The 19,209-nt window shown below is 38.3% G+C and overlaps 1 protein-coding gene across 1 annotated transcript; it reads left to right on the forward strand.

Moving 5' to 3' along the window:
- The first annotated feature begins 16,172 nt into the window (after nucleotides 1-16,172).
- LOC114287528 (F-box protein PP2-B15) lies at nucleotides 16,173-18,048 on the forward strand. The gene is made up of 3 exons (XM_028230907.2): nucleotides 16,173-16,499; nucleotides 16,709-16,827; nucleotides 17,238-18,048. The coding sequence occupies exons 1-3, from the start codon at nucleotides 16,257-16,259 to the stop codon at nucleotides 17,677-17,679; spliced, it is 804 nt and encodes a 267-aa protein (XP_028086708.2). The 5' UTR covers nucleotides 16,173-16,256; the 3' UTR covers nucleotides 17,680-18,048.
- The last annotated feature ends 1,161 nt before the right edge of the window (nucleotides 18,049-19,209 follow it).

Consider the following 19,209-nt stretch of genomic DNA (forward strand, 5'->3'; position numbering starts at 1 on the left):
TTCGAGTGTGAGGGTCAACTGTGGATAAATATTGACAGAATCTACAGAAAGCACACCCAATAAACACGTGATGTCAGCATTTTATTTGTTGAACATATCAATAATTCAGTCTCCGTTTGGGAAGTAGATTAATTTTTTTACTTTTTAATTTTTTTGTTATTTTAACTTAGGCTAAAAAATTTAATTTGGAAAAGATTTTTTGGCTTTTTAATTTTTTTAGTTTTTTTTGTGAGAGACGAATGTAATGATTATGGGTTGGATGTGATATTTTATTTTTTATAACTAAGATAATCTATTTTGTCATTTGTGATTAAAATAGCCAAAAAAATCCGTTTAACTCTTGCCAAACGGAGCCAATAATTTAAAAAGTGAATCCCAATGTGTCATGCATATGTTGCGCTTGAAATTTATGACCTCATTTTTTCTTTTTTTTTTTACTCCTAAAAAGTATAGCGTCTATCTAAAACAGATCCCACCCCACTATCCCACACAGCACTATCCTACACATATACGGAGGTTAGTAATTGATGAAGAAAAAAAAAAAATTTGACCAATTACAATTTATTGGGGTCGTGGGGTTTACAGTATTTTTCTATCTAAAAATAAAATTAAACAATATATATACAGGTGTTTGAGTCAGTATATTTTTATTGAAGAGAAAAAAAAAATCTCATTTCAGAATTGACAATGCAGGTGTTTGAGTCAGTAAATTTTTATTTTTTTCGTCTTTAGTAAACTTTTTTCTTCTTTTAGTTAAATTTATTTTTATTTTTTTAGGTGCATCAAATCTAGATGCATCTATAATGTAATAATATTTGTGAATAAATTTTTTAAAAAAAGTTCACTAATTACTAAAAAAAATTCCAATTTTTTTGTTTTCTATTTTTTATTTTTTTTCATCTTTAGTGATTTTTTTACATTACACATGGAGCTGATGAGTTAGTGATGTAGCAGATTCTGTTCGTTTTTTGGATGGAAGTTAGTTTAGAAATAGAGTGGGAATGATGACAAATATGAAGGGCCAAAGTAGGATGGATTACAAACATGAACGATCAAAGTGGGAAAAATTAAACTTAAAAGGTCAAAGTGGGAAAGATTGCCAACATAAAGGGCCAAAATGGAAAAAATTAAACTTAAAGGGCCAAAGTGAGAAAAATTAAACTTAAAGGGCCAAAGTGGGAAATAGGTGAAACTTTAGGGGGGCAAAGTGTAATTTATCCTAAAATAAATCATAAACTAATTAGAGTTTTATTTTTATATGGTTAAATAGCAAATGGTAATTTTTTTAATTGTTTAAAATTAATAAAATCAGTATGAGAAATCACGATTAAACGGGCGAATCGATCAAACTCAAAATGGTTCAGCTTAATCGGTTAAAGTCAAATGACCAACTAACTTACACAAAAATTAATTAATTAAAACTTTTAAATATTATTTTAATTTTAAAATTCAAACTCTCTTGAATTGAAATATACACAATACTATACTATTAAGATTCACTTTATATAAGTGAAACAACTCACTTTTTTTTTTTTTTAGATGTGGGATTATAAAATAAAAGTTAACCATTGTGTGAGTGATTTTCTGACCACACTGCCCGCATAGTAATCAGCTGGAGAGCACTGGCAGAATAGATAGCTTCAGCAAACCTGTAACAGAAAGAAAAGGCTCCGGCGGTGGCTCTTCCACCCGGGGGCACTCCGATGATCAAGTCAGTATATCTCTCAAAGATAATCAATTGTTAAACTCACTACTCAAAGCATAAAACTGCGTACCTTAGACCCACGGGGATGCCTCTTTTTTATAGTTTACTCAATCCTAGTCCCACTAGAAGCTTGACTTCTATGGACTCCAATTCTGTACTTACTTTGGATTTCTCAAGAGATAAAGATAAACTCCCTAAGAGTTTTATCCTTATCTTAGCAAAGTATTCTCTTTACTCTAGGACTCTTGCCCCCTTATCTATTATCCGCTTATCTCGGATTCCGATATCTTCGGAGATAACCTCGGTCTCGTCGAGATAACCTCGGCGTCATAACCAGGACACGTGACACTTCGGCTGACACGTCGGCGTCACCTTGCCACGTATTGGTATTCAGAAAATACATCCCCACAACTGCCCCCTAGGTTCTATTACCTCGGCATTCTGAGGTGATGGAACCTATATCTGTATTTTCTTCCAGTAAATCGGCTTAAGATTTGACAGCCGAGATCATTCATTTCTAGCCAACATGCTTTCCCTAAAAAATCAAAGATTTTTAAGGAACTTTTTACGCGTATGAGTTGTCATGCACTTCAATTCAACCATTTTAAACACGCGTTTCTTTCTTACTGGCTCGTGCCTGTGACGCGCCCATAAGTCATCTCTTCTTCGCATGCGCCGTCTGACGTATGCGCTCTTTTAGGCGTATTGATTGCTTTTGCCGTCGTTTTGATTTTTTGACAAAATCTTTCCCCCTTTCTTTCGTCTCTTCACTTTTGCATCTGAGTTCTCTTGCTTTTTTCTCTCTCTAAAACTCTGTCGCTCGAATCCGCCATTGCTTCAAGCTCCAGGTTCTGCAACTTCATTCGTCTCTCTGGTGAGGCTCTCGCTACTCTGTCACTTCTGTAACTGTCGTCTGTCTTCGGCGAACTTCATTCCGGCTTCAATTTCTCTGGTTAGCCACTATTCTTTATGTATTTAGTTCACTGATGTTCTTCTATCTTCTTGTTGCCATTACTGTTCTGTTTAAACTGTTAATTCCGTGAATCATATTTATTGTTCACTACTTCTTGTATTTTTGCCACTGTTCTTGGCCCTGTAGTTCTTGTTTTCTTTATACTTTTGAGAACCCCACTTCTGTTCTTCATTCTGAAACTGCGTTCTGGTTTCTTGTTTCCTGTGTTGTTTTCCAGATCTCTGCCTTCAATTTTTGCTTTCAATCTTTGCCTTTATAGATTTAGGTTTGGGATTTGTCTATAGAACCTATCAATTCTTAGGAAAAAACTGAAACAATCCTTACCAGCATATACCTAGGGTTTCGCTGAGGTCCCGATAACCCCTTAAGAGCATCTTCTTTCTGAAACCTAGCCCTCTGATTTTAGGCCGACGTTATGGGTATGTGGAGGCACAGGGTAGATACCTCGACCAAACTTGAGTACTTTAGGCAGGAGTTCTCCATCCCTGCCGATGTCCACCTAAGACTTGCTGGGGATGATGACTCCATCATGCCTATAGAAAACGCCATGCCTCTTCCCATTGTAGCTTTTACTAAGTGCGGACTCCGGCTCCCACTCAACATTCTTTTTCGCGAGATCCTTCATTATTATAAGTTGAACCCTATGCAACTGGCAATCAATTCTTATCGAGTGATTTTTGGTATTATCGCCTTAGCTAGGCAGGAGAACGTTAGGATCACCCTTGCCGACATCCAATACTGTTATACCATGTGCACCCTTAACCTGAAGAAAAAAGGTTACGTCTATTACCTCAAGCCGAGGTCCACTGAATTCAAAATCGTAGCCGACCTTCCAGACTCCAACAAGGGGGTTGGAGATGATTATGTTTTTGCTTCGGGAAATTGGGAGGTTGGCGCAGACGAGGACGCCCATCTCTACCCTCTTCCCCGATCAGTTAAAGAGGGCAAGGGTAAGAGCCCAGTGTCAATACTTAGCTGTTTCTGTTCAAGTCTTCAATATTTTATCTGTTTCTAATGTCTGTTTCTTCTTGCAGACGTTCGCAAGCCAACGAAAAACTTCCTCCAATCTTACGTTCCTAGTAAGGACCTGAGAAAACTCTTGGACTTGCCAGTTCACAAAAGAAAAGCACCTCTTCTTCTCAACTTTATTCCTACGTACAAATCGATTTTGCCCGACGTCCCCAAAAGAAAGAAGAAAAGCCTTTCTTCTCCTACTGCCACAACTCAAACCGCTTCTACATCACGAACAGATCAAGAGTCAACATCTGACCCAACCAATCAACCATCTACTTCGGCCACATACTTGGTCCCAATACAAGAACGAAAACGTCGGCGAAGACTTGTCAAAACTGCTGAGATGGGTCGCCCAAAGCCCATTGCTCAAGACCTCCTTGTCGATCTCCCTGTTGACGTCGATGCTCAGCCGACGCAAACCATGCCTCCACCAAAGCCGAAACGAACCAAGAAAGCCCAGCCAAAGGCTAAAGCCACTGACGTTGAGGCTGAGGATACCCTGACAATTTCACAATTGGTAGGGAGTGAGAAGACGGCTTCCGTTCCCAAAAAAAGGTCTGCTGAGACACAGCCATCAGAGTCCACACAATCAAAGAAGCCAAGGTCATCGTCTGCAACGACCTCGGGGTCCAAAATACCAAAAGTCCCTTAGACGCCTGAAATTACTTTGGAAGATAAGCCTGTTCTTGCCAGCGATAGTGCCGACGACATTAATGTCGGCGTAGCACTTAGTACCGCCCTACTTCTCCCTGGTGATCTTGAGCGGAATGCCAAGATGAGTGAGTACGAGAACTATGCCTTTATGCTCCAACGTTCTGTCCAAGTAAGTGTCTTTTCATAGAAACTTGTCTTCTCTTTTACTTTGTAAAATTTTGTAATAATTTTTGCCCCGTGCTCTTTCAGGCTATTCAACATGCCCACTCTCTCTCTATGCAAGCTTTTGAAAATAGGGCTAAGTTGACCGATATGAAGAGGGAGGTTTCTGCCCTTAAGAAGGAGAAAAACTCTTCAATCAAAAATGAAAAAACTGGAAGACCAGGCTAAGGCTGCCACCAAAGCCCAAACCCTAGCTGAAGAAAAGGCCGAATCTGCTGAGGCCATCAAGAAGGTTGCCGAGGCCGAGAAGAGAGAAGCCGAGGACAAAAAGGCCCAAGCCGAAAAGGAACTTTAGGAGGCCTTGGCCACTAAAGACGCTGAAATCAAAGAGGCCGACAAAAAAGCCTATGCCCAAGGAATGGCCGATGTTACAGAGAAATACAAATTACAAGTTAGGCAGGCATGCAACAGGGGCTTTTCCCTTGGTTGGATGTCCCTGGCCAAAAAGCTCAATATTCCTGAAGATTCATCTCTGCGCAAGACCGAAGCTATTCCTCTCTCATTCCCTCCTCCTCCTCCACCTCCAAGTCAAGCTGAAGAAGAATCTGAATCTGAGTCTGAAGATGAGGAGGAAGGTGAGGATGAGGCTTTAGTAAGGAAATCCAAGGAGGTTGTTGGGTCTAAGTCTCCTTCTCTGAATGAGCAGGTCTTGGACCTGACTCAAGATGATGATGGTGATGCAGTTGCCAAGGAAACTACTCCTAAACAGGCCTCATCTGACGTTCCTCCAGCCGAAAAAAGTCTTGATGAAACCCTTGCGCAGATTGACGCCGAAATCGAGGTAGAAAAGACTGCCGAAGTAGCTCTCCAGGAATCAGCCGAGGTAGTTCTCCAAGAATTGGCCGAGGTCCAGTCTCAAATTGCGCCTGAAGTAGAAGAATCATAACTTGGATGTCCCTTTTTCCTTGTTTTTTGTACTTTTTTGTTTCCTGGACAGTAGAAGCTTCTCTGTACGGCCGATGTGCCTTCTGTTTGTGTTGGATATTTAAACATAACTATCTTTTTTTGAATGACTGCATTCTTTTCTGCCTTTTCTTTGACTGCCTCTGTTTGATTCTATACTTAGAATTTTTTGTATGCCTTTCATATTTTGCATCCTTTGCGCAATCTTCTCGGGGTTACATACCTCGGGTATAGTAGTTATAAAACTTTTACTTTGGCAAGATACTGACCTGCAAATTTTTCATAAATTCTAACAAGTGTGAAACATATACTACTCAATGTTAATTTTGCAAACTTTTTCTCAAGTTTCAACAAGTGTTTAAACGGTGATCTCGGTCTAGCCCACTTGTAAATTGCTACAAATTTCAATAAGGATTAACATATACTGTAACAGGGATCAACAAGGATTAACATAACAAGTGTTAAACAATAATCTATTTGTAAATTGCTACAAATTTCAACAAGTGTTAAAACAACATACTTAGCTTATTCCTCAACCTGTAAATTGCTGCAAATTTCAACAGATGATCATATGTTGGCTTAACGTTATCTTGTAAATTGCTACAAATTTCAACAAGTGTTAAGCATCTTCTTTGGTTTAACCAACCTATAGATTGCTACAAGTGTTTAGCAATAACCTCGATTTTGCTTCAACTCGTAAATTGCTACGAATTTAAACGAGCAAAGAGAAATAGTAATCTTGGCTTAACTTCAACTTATAAATTGTTACAAATTTCAACAAGTGAAGATAAGGAATAATCTCAGCTTAACTCCAACTTGTAAATTGCTATGAATTTTAACAAGTGAAGATAAGGAACCGTCTCAGCTTAACTTCAACTTGTAAATTGCTACAAATTTCAACAAGTGAAGATAAGGAACCCTCTCAGCTTAACTTCAACTTGTAAATTGCTACAAATTTCAGCAAGTGAAGATAAGGAACCATCTCAGCTTAACTTCAACTTGTAAATTGTTACAAATTTCAACAAGTGAATTAAGTGTCTCTGCCTTCTCTCTACCTCCAATGTGAACCTAAGTTCTACTTGGGTTCTCATTATTCATGTCTCCAAAAACACCAATATGTAACTTTATCAATCATATGTGTTTAAAGAAAAGGGAAAAGATTTTATTGATGACATCGGCCAAAAATAATGCACATCTAATGATAGAAGAATTTTAAATTACAAGTGTTCCAAGGTCTTGGCAGTGCTTTGCCCTCGTTATCTTCAAGCTGATAAACTCCATTGCCTAATAGCGAAGTAATTCTGTAGGGTCCTTCCCAGTTTGAGCCAAGCTTGCCCGCTCTGGGATCCTTCTTGTTGCCGACGACTTTCCTTAGGACTAGGTCGCCGACTTGAAAATCTCTTGAATTGACCTTCTTGTTGTAAGCTCTGGCAAGCTGTTGCTGGTATACTGTGAGCTGAATTGCAGCTTTCTCTCTTCGTTCTTCCAAAAGATCCAGATCTCGGGCTAAGAGTATGCCATTTGTCCCGTTCTCAACTCCCTGGGTTCAGATCCCTGGGATGCCGACTTCCAGTGGAATGATTGCTTCTGTGCCATAAGCCATGGCAAAGAGGGATTCCCCTGTTGATCTTCTCGGCGTAGTCCGATATGCCCAAAGCACATTGGGCAATTCGTCTACCCACTTTCCTTTTGCTGTCTGCAGCCTCTTCTTTATTCCATTCAAAATTATTTTGTTGGATGCTTCTGCTTGCCCATTACTTTGGGGAAAACTTGGTGTTGAAAAGTAATTCTCGATCTTGAATTTCGCACAAAAGTTCTTGATGAGTTTGCTGTCAAACTGTGTTCTGTTGTCGGCAACTATTGCTCTTGGAATCCCAAATCTGGTGACGGTGTTTCTCCGTATAAAGTTCTTGACGTCCACATTTCGGATTTTGGCAAGCGGTTCTGCCTCTATCCACTTCGTAAAGTAAACTGTTGCTACCAGCAAGTATTTTCTCTGTCCAGTTGCCTAGGGAAGTTACCCAACAAGATCCATGCCCCATTGGGCAAACGGCTAAGGGCTGGATACTGGGTTTAGGTCAGCAGCTGGCTGATGTATCAAAGGTGCAAACCTTTGGCATTGTTCACACTTCTTCACGTAGGCTTCAGCATCCTTTTGCATGTAGGGCCACCAATACCCCTGGGTAATGGCCCTGTGGGCTAATGATCTGCCCCCAGCATGGCTTCCACAAATTCCTTCATGAATTTCATATAGGAAATCTTCAACCTGCAAAGGGTGTACGCACCTTAAAAGGGGTCCAGTGAAGGACCTTCTGTAGAGGTGTCCATCTGCTGTCAGACTGAATCTTGCCGATTTCAATCTGACTTTCTGTGCCTCCTTACGATCTTCTGGCAGCTTTCCTTCTTTTAGGAATGCAACAATTGCATCCATCCAGCTTGGCCCCATGTCCACACACATTGCTTCCTGCTCTGTGCTCTGTGGTTCTACGCTCGGGCCCGACATATAGTCGATCATAATTGTCCTTGTTTTTCCAGTCTGTATTGAACTTGCCAGGTTAGCCAATGCATCGGCGTGGGTGTTGTCATCTCGGCTAACTTGGAGTAGTCGGCAGTTCTGAAATAGGGCTGCCAATCTGATGACCTCTTTTGCATATGCCAACATCCTTTCGTCTCTGGCTGCAAATTCTCCTATTGACCGGTTAACAATAAGCTGTGAATCACAAAAAACTATTACCTTATCTGCTTCTGCTGCTGCTGCCAGTTTTAGCCCTACAATTAATGCTTCGTATTCCGCTTCATTGTTTGAGGCCTTGAACCCCAAACGGATGGACTGTTCTATTATTTTTCCATCTGGAGATATCAGCAGTACTCCTGTCCCTGCTCCTTGTCGGTTCGAACTTCCATCGACAAACAGCCTGAATGAGTCGCCGATGTAGATGCTGCAGGGTCTGAGTTTTTCCTTCCTTTGATCTTTTGCCTTAGGCTAGGATTCTCCTTGCTTGCTGGGACAATGCTCATCCTGGCTCAACGGAGCCCGATGTTCGATGGTTTCAGGTGCGAATTCTGCCACGAAGTCGGCCAAAACTTGGCCCTTTATTGCTGTTCTGGGCCTGAACTCCAGGTCATACTAGCCCAAGGCAACTGCCCATCTTGCGATTCTTCCTGTTAAGTCTCCTTGTTGCAACAGGGACTTCAGTGGGTGCTCTGTGAGCACCACAATCTTGTGCGCCTGAAAGTAATGGTTCAATTTTTTTGAGGCCATTACTAAGGCCAGCATTAATTTCTCTAGTGGTAGATACCTTGTTTCTGCGTCGGCCAAGGTTTTACTTACATAATAAACAGCCTTTTGTTCTCCTTGTTCTTCTCGGATTAGTACTGCACTTACTGTGGGTTCTGACACAGCTAAGTACAAAAACAGCTCTTCCCCAGGTTCAGGTGTCGAGAGGACCGGAGCCGTGGTCAGATATTTCTTTAGGTCGGCCAAAGCGGCCTCACATTCCTCAGTCCATAGGAAGTCCGTGGTCTTCTTCACCAGGTTGAAGAAGGGTTTACATTTGTCTGAGTTTCGGCTTATGAACCTGTTTAGGGCTGCGGCCCTTTCAGTAAGCATTTGTACTTGTTTTGTCGATGTTGGGCTCTATAGGTCTAGGATGGCCTTGATCTGATTTGGGCTGGCCTCTATGCCCTTCCTTGTTACCAGGTACCCCAGAAATTTACCAGATCCAACTCCAAATGCGTACTTTGATGCGTTGAGTCGGAGTCGATATGTTTTAAGGATCTTGAATACCTCTTTTAGGTCGGCAAGATGACTCTTAGGCTCCTTGGTCTTCACGACCATGTCATCGATGTAGACTTCTACTGTTTGGCCAATCAAGTGTTTGAACATTTTGGTTACCAGCCTTTGGTAGGTTGCTCCTGCGTTTTTCAACCCAAAAGGCATCACTCTGTAACAGTACAGGCCTTTTGGGGTGATAAACGCTGTCTTCTCTTCGTCTGGGGGGTACATGGCTATCTGGTGGTACCCCCTATAAGCATCCAGGAAGCTCATCCTTCCATGTCCAGATGTGACGTCTACCAACTAGTCAATCTTGGGTAGAGGAAAACAGTCTTTGGGACAAGTTTTGTTCAGGCTTGTAAAATCTACGCAGACCCGCCATTTACCGTTCTTCTTCTTTACCACTACTGTGTTGGATAACCATGTCGGGTAATGAACTTCTCGGATGGCCCTAGCCTCCAGAAGTCTGTCCACTTCTTCTTCTATTGCTTCGACGTGCATCAACGTCGGTCTTCTGGCTCGTTGAATCATAGGTTTTGCCGACCTGTCGACATTCAGTCTATGGTAAGTGACCTCGGGGTCAATGCCAGGCATTTCGTAAGGTGTCCAGGCGAACACCTCAATGTTGGCTCTTAAAAAAGTCTCCAACTCTTTTTCCTCTTCTTCGGCTAAGCCTGAGCCGAGAGGAAAGAAGCGTTCTTCGTCTCCATCCTGGACGAGGATTTTCTTTAGTGCCTCTTCGCTCTTCTCGGCTGGTTCTTTACCGACGTCTTCTAGTACTTCCACGTCCTCATCTTCAATTTCTGCCTCTTTTGACTCTCGAACGCTGCAAGTAGACTTCATTGCTGCCATAGAGCAACTTTTTGCTTACAGTTGATCTCCTTTGACTTCTTCAATCCCACGCTCTGTTGGGAACCGCAGTAGTTGATGCAATGTTGAGGGAACTGCCCCTATTGCATGCAACCATGGTCTTCCCAAGATGATGTTATATGGTGTAGGTGTGTCAATCACCATGAATTCTGTCTTGATCTTCTTAGTGCCAGCTTGTACTTCCAAGCTTGTTGCGCCTAGTGGCCACGTCGGCGTTCCATTGAAGCCGACCATCGGGCCATTCGATTGCTCCATGTCGTATGGGTGAAGGCCTAGCTCCTTGTAACATCTAACGTACATGATGTCACAAGAGCTGCCTTGATCTATTAGGATGCGTTTCACTTGGCACTCCCCAACCTGGAGGGATACTACCAAGGCATCATTATGCGGATGCTGGACCATCTCTAGGTCAGTTTCAGTGAAGGCTATCATCGGTCCTCGGCACTCTTTAGGCTGAGGTCTTTTATGTCCGACTTGGTTCACTTGCTGCAGGTGTTTTACTCTTTTGGTTTCTCCCCGAATGTCGCTTTCGTTCACTTTTGAGTGAATTACATTAACCACCCTAGGTCCCCCTCCCTGTGGCTGCTGTGCTGGGGGAGGCGGGGCCACTGGTGCTTGAGGCAATCTTGCCTGCTCTTCTCTTGTCCTGGCTTCGTCAACGAGGTCCCTCAGATGGCCTTGCCTTACTAAGTCCTCTAAGTATGCTTTTAGGGCTCTGCAGCCCTGAGTTGGGTGCCCTTCTTCATTGTGGTAAGCACAACACCTACCAACGTTCCTTCCCATGTATTCCCCTGGGGCCTTTGCTGGTGCTCTGAAATAAGGTTGATTTCGGATTTGCTCCAGGACTTTGTGTACTGGGATTCGGAACACAGTCGTCACTACCTGTTTACCCCTCAATTCTATCTCCGATTTGTTAAATCCTTTGTCACCTCGGCTTCGCTTTGGCGAGCCATCCCCTTTTTCCTGCTTTACCTCCTTATTCCCCGATGTGTCCTCCTCGGCTCTGGCATATTTCTCAATTCTCGCCATGAGCTCTTCCATGCTTTTTGGCAAAGTTTTTGCCAAAGACTTCCGTAGCGGACAATTGTCTTTCAGGCCGTTCTTGAATGACACGAATGCTACTTCTTGATTACATTCTGGTATTCGATTGAACACCTCATAGTACCTTTTCGCATAGGCCCTAAGGCTTTCGTCTTTGCTGATCTTCAGAGCCATCAATGCGTCCACCCTCAATGGCTGCAGTTTGTTCGTCACAAACCTGGCCACAAACATTTCGGCCAGGCCTTCCCAAGTCTTTACGCTTCCTTTCGGTAGTTTATGGAACCAATCTGATGCAATTTCCCCAAAGGACGAGGGGAACACTTTGTAGAGCAATGGCTCGTTTCCACTATATAATGCCATTGAATTCAGGTATAGCCCGACGTGGAAGTTAGGATCTGACTTACCATCATATATTTGGAACCTCGGCATACTGAATCGCTTTGGTGCTTGAAATTTGTCCAGTTCCACCGAGAATGGTGTCCTCGGCTTAACCGGGGAAGTTACCTCGGCTTCAGCATTCTGTTGCTTCCTCTTAAGGTAATCTCTCAAGTCTTCTTTACTCCTTCCTAGAGCTCGACTATCTCTGGACTTCAATCTCTTCGGCACACTACTTTCGGCCTCGTGGTGAGCTCGTTTTGATCTCTCTCCATGTGTTGTGTCAAAGCAAAGCGCCTGCCCTTGAACATGTCGATGTTCTTTGGGTTCTGGGTCTTCGTGTGATACGTTCTTTGGGACTTCTCTCGTCTCGGCTCCTCTCGTCCGCCTTCCCTGGAAGGTCGGTGAGAGTGCCTTCTGCTCCTGTTGTGTTGAGGGACTTCGGGGATTGTTCTTCTTCCACCATTCTGGGTGTTAGTTGCTGGCATCGGCGTATCCTGCAGCAGGTATAGTGGCTGCATGACATTGTTTTGCATCATGAAGTTAACCACTGACTGTAGGTCTTCCAACTTGTTTGCCAAGTCTTTTACTTTCTCATCCCTCCGTAGGCACCTATCCCTCCATACCTGAAGGTTATCTTCGTTATAATACTTACTTTGGTCTGTCCTCTTCAAAACGTCGCCCTCCTGGCCGACGTCTTTCTCTCCGTGGCCCTGGTCATGAGTTTCTGTATTGTGGTTGTCTTCTTCAACGTCAAGGTCAATTGGTCTGCCGCTCCCAACAGGAGTGTCACCCCCAATGTTTTCCCTCTGTCCGTTACTGGCCATCTATTCTTCTATCTTTCCACAGACGGCGCCAAATTGTGTGAGTGATTTTCTGACCACACTGCCCGCCTAGTAATCAGCTGGAGAGCACCGCCAGAATAGATGGCTTCAGCAAACCTGTAACAGAAAGAAAAGGCTCCAGCAGTGGCTCTTCCACCCGGGGCACTCCGACGATCAAGTCAGTATATCTCTCAAAGATAATCAATTGTTAAACTCACTACTCAAAGCATAAAACTGCGTACCTTAGACCCACGGGGGTGCCTCTTTTTTATAGTTTACTCAATCCTAGTCCCACTAGAAGCTTGACTTCTATGGACTCCAATTCTGTACTTACTTTGGATTTCTCAAGAGATAAAAATAAACTCCCTAAGAGTTTTATCCTTATCTTAGCAAAGTTTTCTCTTTACTCTAGGACTTTTGCCCCCTTATCTATTATCCGCTTATCTCGGATTCCGATATCTTCGGAGATAACCTTAGCCTCGCCGAGATAACCTCGGCCTTGCCGAGATAACCTCGGCGTCACAACCAGGACACGTGGCATTTCGACTGACACGTCGGCGTCACCTTGCCACGTGTTGGTATTCAGAAAATACATCCCCACAACCATTATTTAAACGGAAAGTTTATTTCTAATCAAGCAATCTCTGTCTTTCAATCTTTAATCAGATCAATCTTTAGTTTATTTCAAATCAAACAAATCTAATCAATATATTTTGATAAAATCGCTAAAATGACGGTTAAACCAACAAATCAATCAAGTCAAAAATAATTTAGCCTAATCAGCTATTTCATAATTAATTAATTAAAAATTTAAAAATTTAAACTATATTGAATTGAAACATTCATAATACTACAATATTAAATGGGATGTGAATATAAGATCCACTTTATATAAGTAAAATAACTAACTTTTTTCCTTCTTTTTTTGATGTGGGATTATCAAATAAAAGTTAGCAAATGAAGATTTTCTTATTTGTTTAAAATCAAGAAAATTAGTACGAGATATTGAAACTCTCACAAGCTTCCTCACTAAATGGATGATAGTATAAGATTGCCTTTATATGAGTAAAATAACTCATTTTTTTCTTCTTTTCTCGATACGAGATTATCAAATAAAAACTAATCAATAGAGATTTTCTTAATTATTTAAAATTAAGAAAAACAAAAAAATTAGTATGAGATATTAAAACTCTCAAAAGACTCCTCACTAAAAATACTATTTTCCTTATGTAATATATAGATAGATAAATTTTGATAGAGTTATTATAATTTGTGATTTAAAAATTAAGTTACGTATTTTTCGATTATGCTACTTATTTTTTTGTAATAATATTACTTCCTTAAAAATATTTAAATAAAAAAGTATATAATATTAACATTAGGACAATGCGTAATTCATTTATAAACTACTAATTATCATAATTCTATAATAAAAAAAAAATTGTATAATATTTACCATAAAAATACTTAATATAAACTACAAAATAATACATTAAGAAATTCATACTCCATAGAATTTTACTGATTCAGGTCTCGTTTGATAATTGTTAATTTTAATTAAAAAGTCAAAAAGTCACTATAAATTACCACGTTACTCCTTTTACTTTTTTTATATATTTTTTTTATAAAAATTAAAAAATTATTTAAATAACATATTATTAAACGAGACCTTAATACAACAATATCACAAATTGAATATTGGGCTTTTGAGGGTGAGGGTCCACTGTGGATAAATATTGACGAAATCTACAGAAATCACACCGAATAAATACGTGATGTCAGCATTTCATTTGTTGAACATATCCACAAATCAAATATATCCTCAAGTCAATAATTTAAAAAGTGAACCACGATGTGTCATGCATGCGGTGCACTTGAAATTTATGACCTCATTTTTTTTTTTCTTTTTTCCTCCTAGAAAGTATACCGTCTATCTAAAAATAAAATTAAACAATATATATACATTTTTTTTAATTGTAAACTGTTTAATAATTCAAAATAAAACAGTAAATTACATTTATCGTGTTTGAAGTTTGAAAAAATTATAAGTGATACTACCGTTTTGATATAATTATACGAATTTCTATTTTAGAAATTATAAATAGACTGAAATAATATAAATACGCAAAAATAAACATATATATATATATATTTCAATGTAAAATAAATACCATTATCATTTTTTCGTCCATAACAAACTAAATACGAAAAGGGAATAAGTATTATGTGAATTAAAATTTTAAGAAAACCTAATGTAATTACGTTAAAATTGTGGAACATGCTATATTTTTTCAAACCTTAAGGGTGGTTTGTGTAATTTATCCAAAATATAATATAAAAAAAACAAGAATCTTTTCAGTAATTTTAAAATGCTTTTCATTGAATTTAAACTTTTTCTGCATTTATATTTTTACGTGTTACCATTTTTTTGCCTAATTGTATTACCAAATAGTTTTCTAAAATTTTAAAATAATTTTGTGAATATTAATACTCACAAAAACATATTTACACAAAATTAAATTACAAAAAAGTCACGGGAAGCGGGGCTTATTGTGTAAACCCACACACTATAAGATCCGCACCATTGTAAGTGTTTTGTGATCCATTTTACAAGTACTGAAAAACGAGTAGGCCTGGATTTGTAACAAGTTCTGTTGCAGTTTTGTGAGAGCAAACCAACTAAAAAAATCTTCACATGCTTTGAATGGTAATATAAACATAAAGCTTGTTGGCTAATAAATTCTTAGCATTTGTTGAAGTAGGAAGCGGTTCATTCTAGATAAGTCAAACTTTAGACCTACATTAAAATGTTGGGGAATTGTGAATTAGTTGTATGCGGTGGCGGAGCTACAGGAGGTCAAGTAGTCACGTGTCTTCTGGATTTTGGAAAAAAAAAAAAAATTTAATATAAAAAAATATTTTAAATAAAAAAATTTATAAAAATATTATTTAAAGTGAAATATCAATGATATTTTTAAAATTATGAGAACAATAATGATTATTTTGATTGAAAATAAAGAGATTATGATAAGTCATATTATTATTTATGAAAATTTTAATATAATGGTAATATCTATCATTATTGACATACAAACATAATTAATTTAATGAAGATATGAAATTTATTGGATTGTTAGTTACATTTCACATGTGGAGTTTATCCTCCATGTGTTTCTTTTCATTCCTAACTAAAATGATCACTTTATAAATTATAATCAAGTAACACATCTTCAATTAAAAAAAAATTAAAATAAGTCATAACTAATATCAAAATGAGTCATAACTAACTATAACTTAATATATAGTGATAATCAAAATAACAACCACAAGAAGTTATAACTAAATTATATCTAACACTATAATGTATTATAACTAAAGACCACGAAGATTATAATTGTGACATATGATAGATACTTTTTTTACGGTATGTTTTATAAAATTTCTCTACTAAAATATATCATTTCTATCTCAACTTATCTTCTTTTTTTTTTTAAATTTTTCAATACACCTATAAAATAGTTACTTTCCAACATTTGTATAAAATTTAATCTCAAATCCTTTAATTTAAAATTCACATTTATCCAAATGAACTCTTAATATTTAAGTATAGTAATATCTCATTATTATTTATTATGAAAAAAAAAATTAATATTGTCATTAATTTGTGCTCCTTCTTCACTAAATTCCTAACTACGCCAAGATGTAACCATCAATTTGAAATTTATTTTGAAAATATGCACTTAATTGTAATTTCACCTAAAATGTTTGGAACACAAGATAAGTATAAAAATGAGTCTTCTGATATCTTTTGGTTTTTGTTTTCAAACTCTATTTCGCACTGCCTATTTATGTCCTACATTTTTAAAACGAAAACAAAAACAGAAACAAAAAACCAAAACAATGTTGCCAGAAGACTGTGTATCCACAATTCTCTCCAACACCTCACCTCTGGATGCATGTTGGTCTTCGTTGGTATCGTCTTCGTTTTGTTCTGCAGCAAATTCTGACACTGTTTGGAAGAGGTTCTTGCCCTCTGATTATGAAGACATTGTTTCAAGATCAGTAACTCCTTTGAAATTCTCTTCAAAGAAAGAGCTATTTGTTTGTCTTTGTGATCCCATTCTCATAGATGGTGGAAATAAGGTAGGCTTCATTTCCTTTTAGGCTTCTCATCACTTTTGATATGAGGATTACAACTATGAGGCTTACATCATTCACATGTATTCATGTGTTAACTTGATATGTATTGTTCAACTTATTTTTTAACAATAGTTTTGTGGTTCACAATGGGTAGTAAAGGTTTGTTTTCATTTCTGTGTTTGCTACCATCCAAATTGCTTGCTACCATGCAGAGCTTTGCATTGGAAAAATCAACTGGACTAAAATCATACATACTCTCTGCAAGAGAACTTTCCATTACATGGGGCAATCAACCAATGTATTGGAGCTGGAAGTTCATGTCTGGATCAAGGTTGGTAGTATTGGTATTCGCTTTCCATCTTACTTTCTAATCAATTGTGTATCAGTAGAAAAATAGGAAATGATATGGGATGTATGAAGTGATAGGTGTCAAGAATCAAGTCTCACAGTTGTGAATTTTTTAAAATTGTCAGTCAGTAAAAAGTGTTTTAAAGAGGTTAAACTGTTTGTATCAATTGTAAATCGATTATGTACTGATGCATATCAATAATCTACTGATACACATGTGATTTTCATTGCAATCCATACACTTTTGTATTGGTATCAAAAGGGCAAAAACTAGATATAAGTCAATATTTAAAACCGTAATTGCATATGATTGATTAAAAAATAAAAAATAAAAATCTTTAGAGCTATATATTTCTCTAAAAAAATCATATTTTCTTCCAATCTTGTCCGCAGGTTTTCAGAGGTGGCTGAGCTCAGGACAATTTGGTGGTTAGAAATACATGGGAAAATTAGAACACAAACACTATCAGCAAACACAACATATGGAGCTTATCTCATCATGAAAATCTCTCACCGTGCTTATGGGCTTGATTCAATGCCATCAGAGGTATCGATTAGCATAGGAGATCGTGTATATACCAACACCGCCTATCTAAGCTGTCGGGACAGCATGAAACAGCAGATGGAAGGCCTCTGTTACTCTAATCGATGCAGGGTGGCGGAAGGGGAAGGGCGAGTCCCATGTGAGAGAAAGGATGGGTGGATGGAGATTGAGCTTGGAGAGTTCTTCAGTGGTGAAAAGGATGAAGAAGTGAAGATGAGTTTGATGGAGGTTAAAGGGTATCAATTGAAAGCAGGGCTTATCATTGAAGGCATTGAAGTCAGGCCAAAGTAATTAATCAAACATGTGTTTTTCATCTTTAGGGATGAATATATTTTTACAGTTAGGTATCATGAAAAGTCTTTCATAAAAGGCTTGTGACCATTGGATTACACTTAGAATAAAGCACCACACACTAATCAAGATAATCTGAGGGTCACAAATTTTTCATGATCATTTTCATGAAAAAAATTTCATGATCCCTAACATTTCTCATATTTTTAGGCCTTGTTAATTGACAAAAGAAACTAGGAATTGAGAAAAATTGGAAAAAAAATTTAAAAAAATTAATGTGATGCTTTGAAATTAAAGAAGGTTATTATTTCTTTATGTGGCTTTTAAATTTTAGGATGCCTGATTTGTTTTTCTAGTGGTTCGATTCGATCATATATTACTTGCACAGCTAAGTAGAGATTGGACAAGAACAAAATGGGCAATATTGATTGATTCTTTCATTGATCTTCTATTTTTGTTTTTAAATCTTTTTGGAATATTGAACTTGGTACAAACCTCATAGGTTGGTTCTTCTATTTTTGTTTTTAATCTTTTAGGATATAGAACTTGACTTGCAATAAACGAAAGTTATTGGTGGCTGTTATCGGACTAATTTTAACTATAAGAGAAAAATCACATTAGTGTGTATTTGAAAAAGTAATTATAAATCACTGAGAAATTTTATAAATATTAAAATTAAATTTATAATTTTTTTCATGAATTTGTTTTTTGTTTTTTTTTTTCACTTGGATGTAATTACCTCAAAACTATAAATAGGTTTATTAGAGACCACAAAAAAAAAAAAAAAGAGAGTCAAAAATCAAAAAAATTGAACTTCTCTTTTTTTCTTTTTTCTTTTTTTTTTTTTATCGTTAATGAAATTATTTTGAATTTTTTCAAGTGTTAGTTCACTTTTAAGATCATTCCAACAAGGATGGACTTAGAGGAGAACAAGAGGGGTTGATCGCCTCCACCTCATGATATCAAAAACACCCATTATTATATAGTATTATTAGTTGTACGGGGAGGAAATAATTCTCCTCGTATAATCCTGTTGACCAAGTCCACGCTCCTCCGTACGACGTCGCTTTGTCACCTGAAAACACAAACGTGAGCTAGCCGGCGGGTGTGTGCCGGAAACCTCTCCGATGCCTAAGTCAGAAAACTTGACAAATAGACAAAGCTCAAAGTTCTCAGAAAGATTTTGTTCAATTACCTCCTCCAAGGTGATGTTTGTAGGCTTTTATAAGTTTCCCGTGGCACAATCCTAGTAGGACTCGTATTTCTCCATGCAGAGTCCTCCTAGGATTCAATCTCCTAAGGATAATGCTTATCCTTTTACACCCTCCCCCACTGCTTAAACCAAGTGGGATGGTTTCCTCCACGGCCGAACTTCCATGTAACCGAAGTAAATTGGCTATACCGAGCCACAGAGGGCCGAACCGTCCATAGCTCGGTCTTCTCCTCTAATTCCTTACTTCGGCTGTCCCTGTTCAACCTTGGCGAGCTCAAACTTCCAAGTAGCAAGGTCTGACCGACCTAACCATAGTA

Source organism: Camellia sinensis, chromosome 2 (assembly GCF_055761805.1).
Source record: "Camellia sinensis isolate YWXY chromosome 2, ASM5576180v1, whole genome shotgun sequence".
NCBI lineage: Eukaryota > Viridiplantae > Streptophyta > Magnoliopsida > Ericales > Theaceae > Camellia > Camellia sinensis.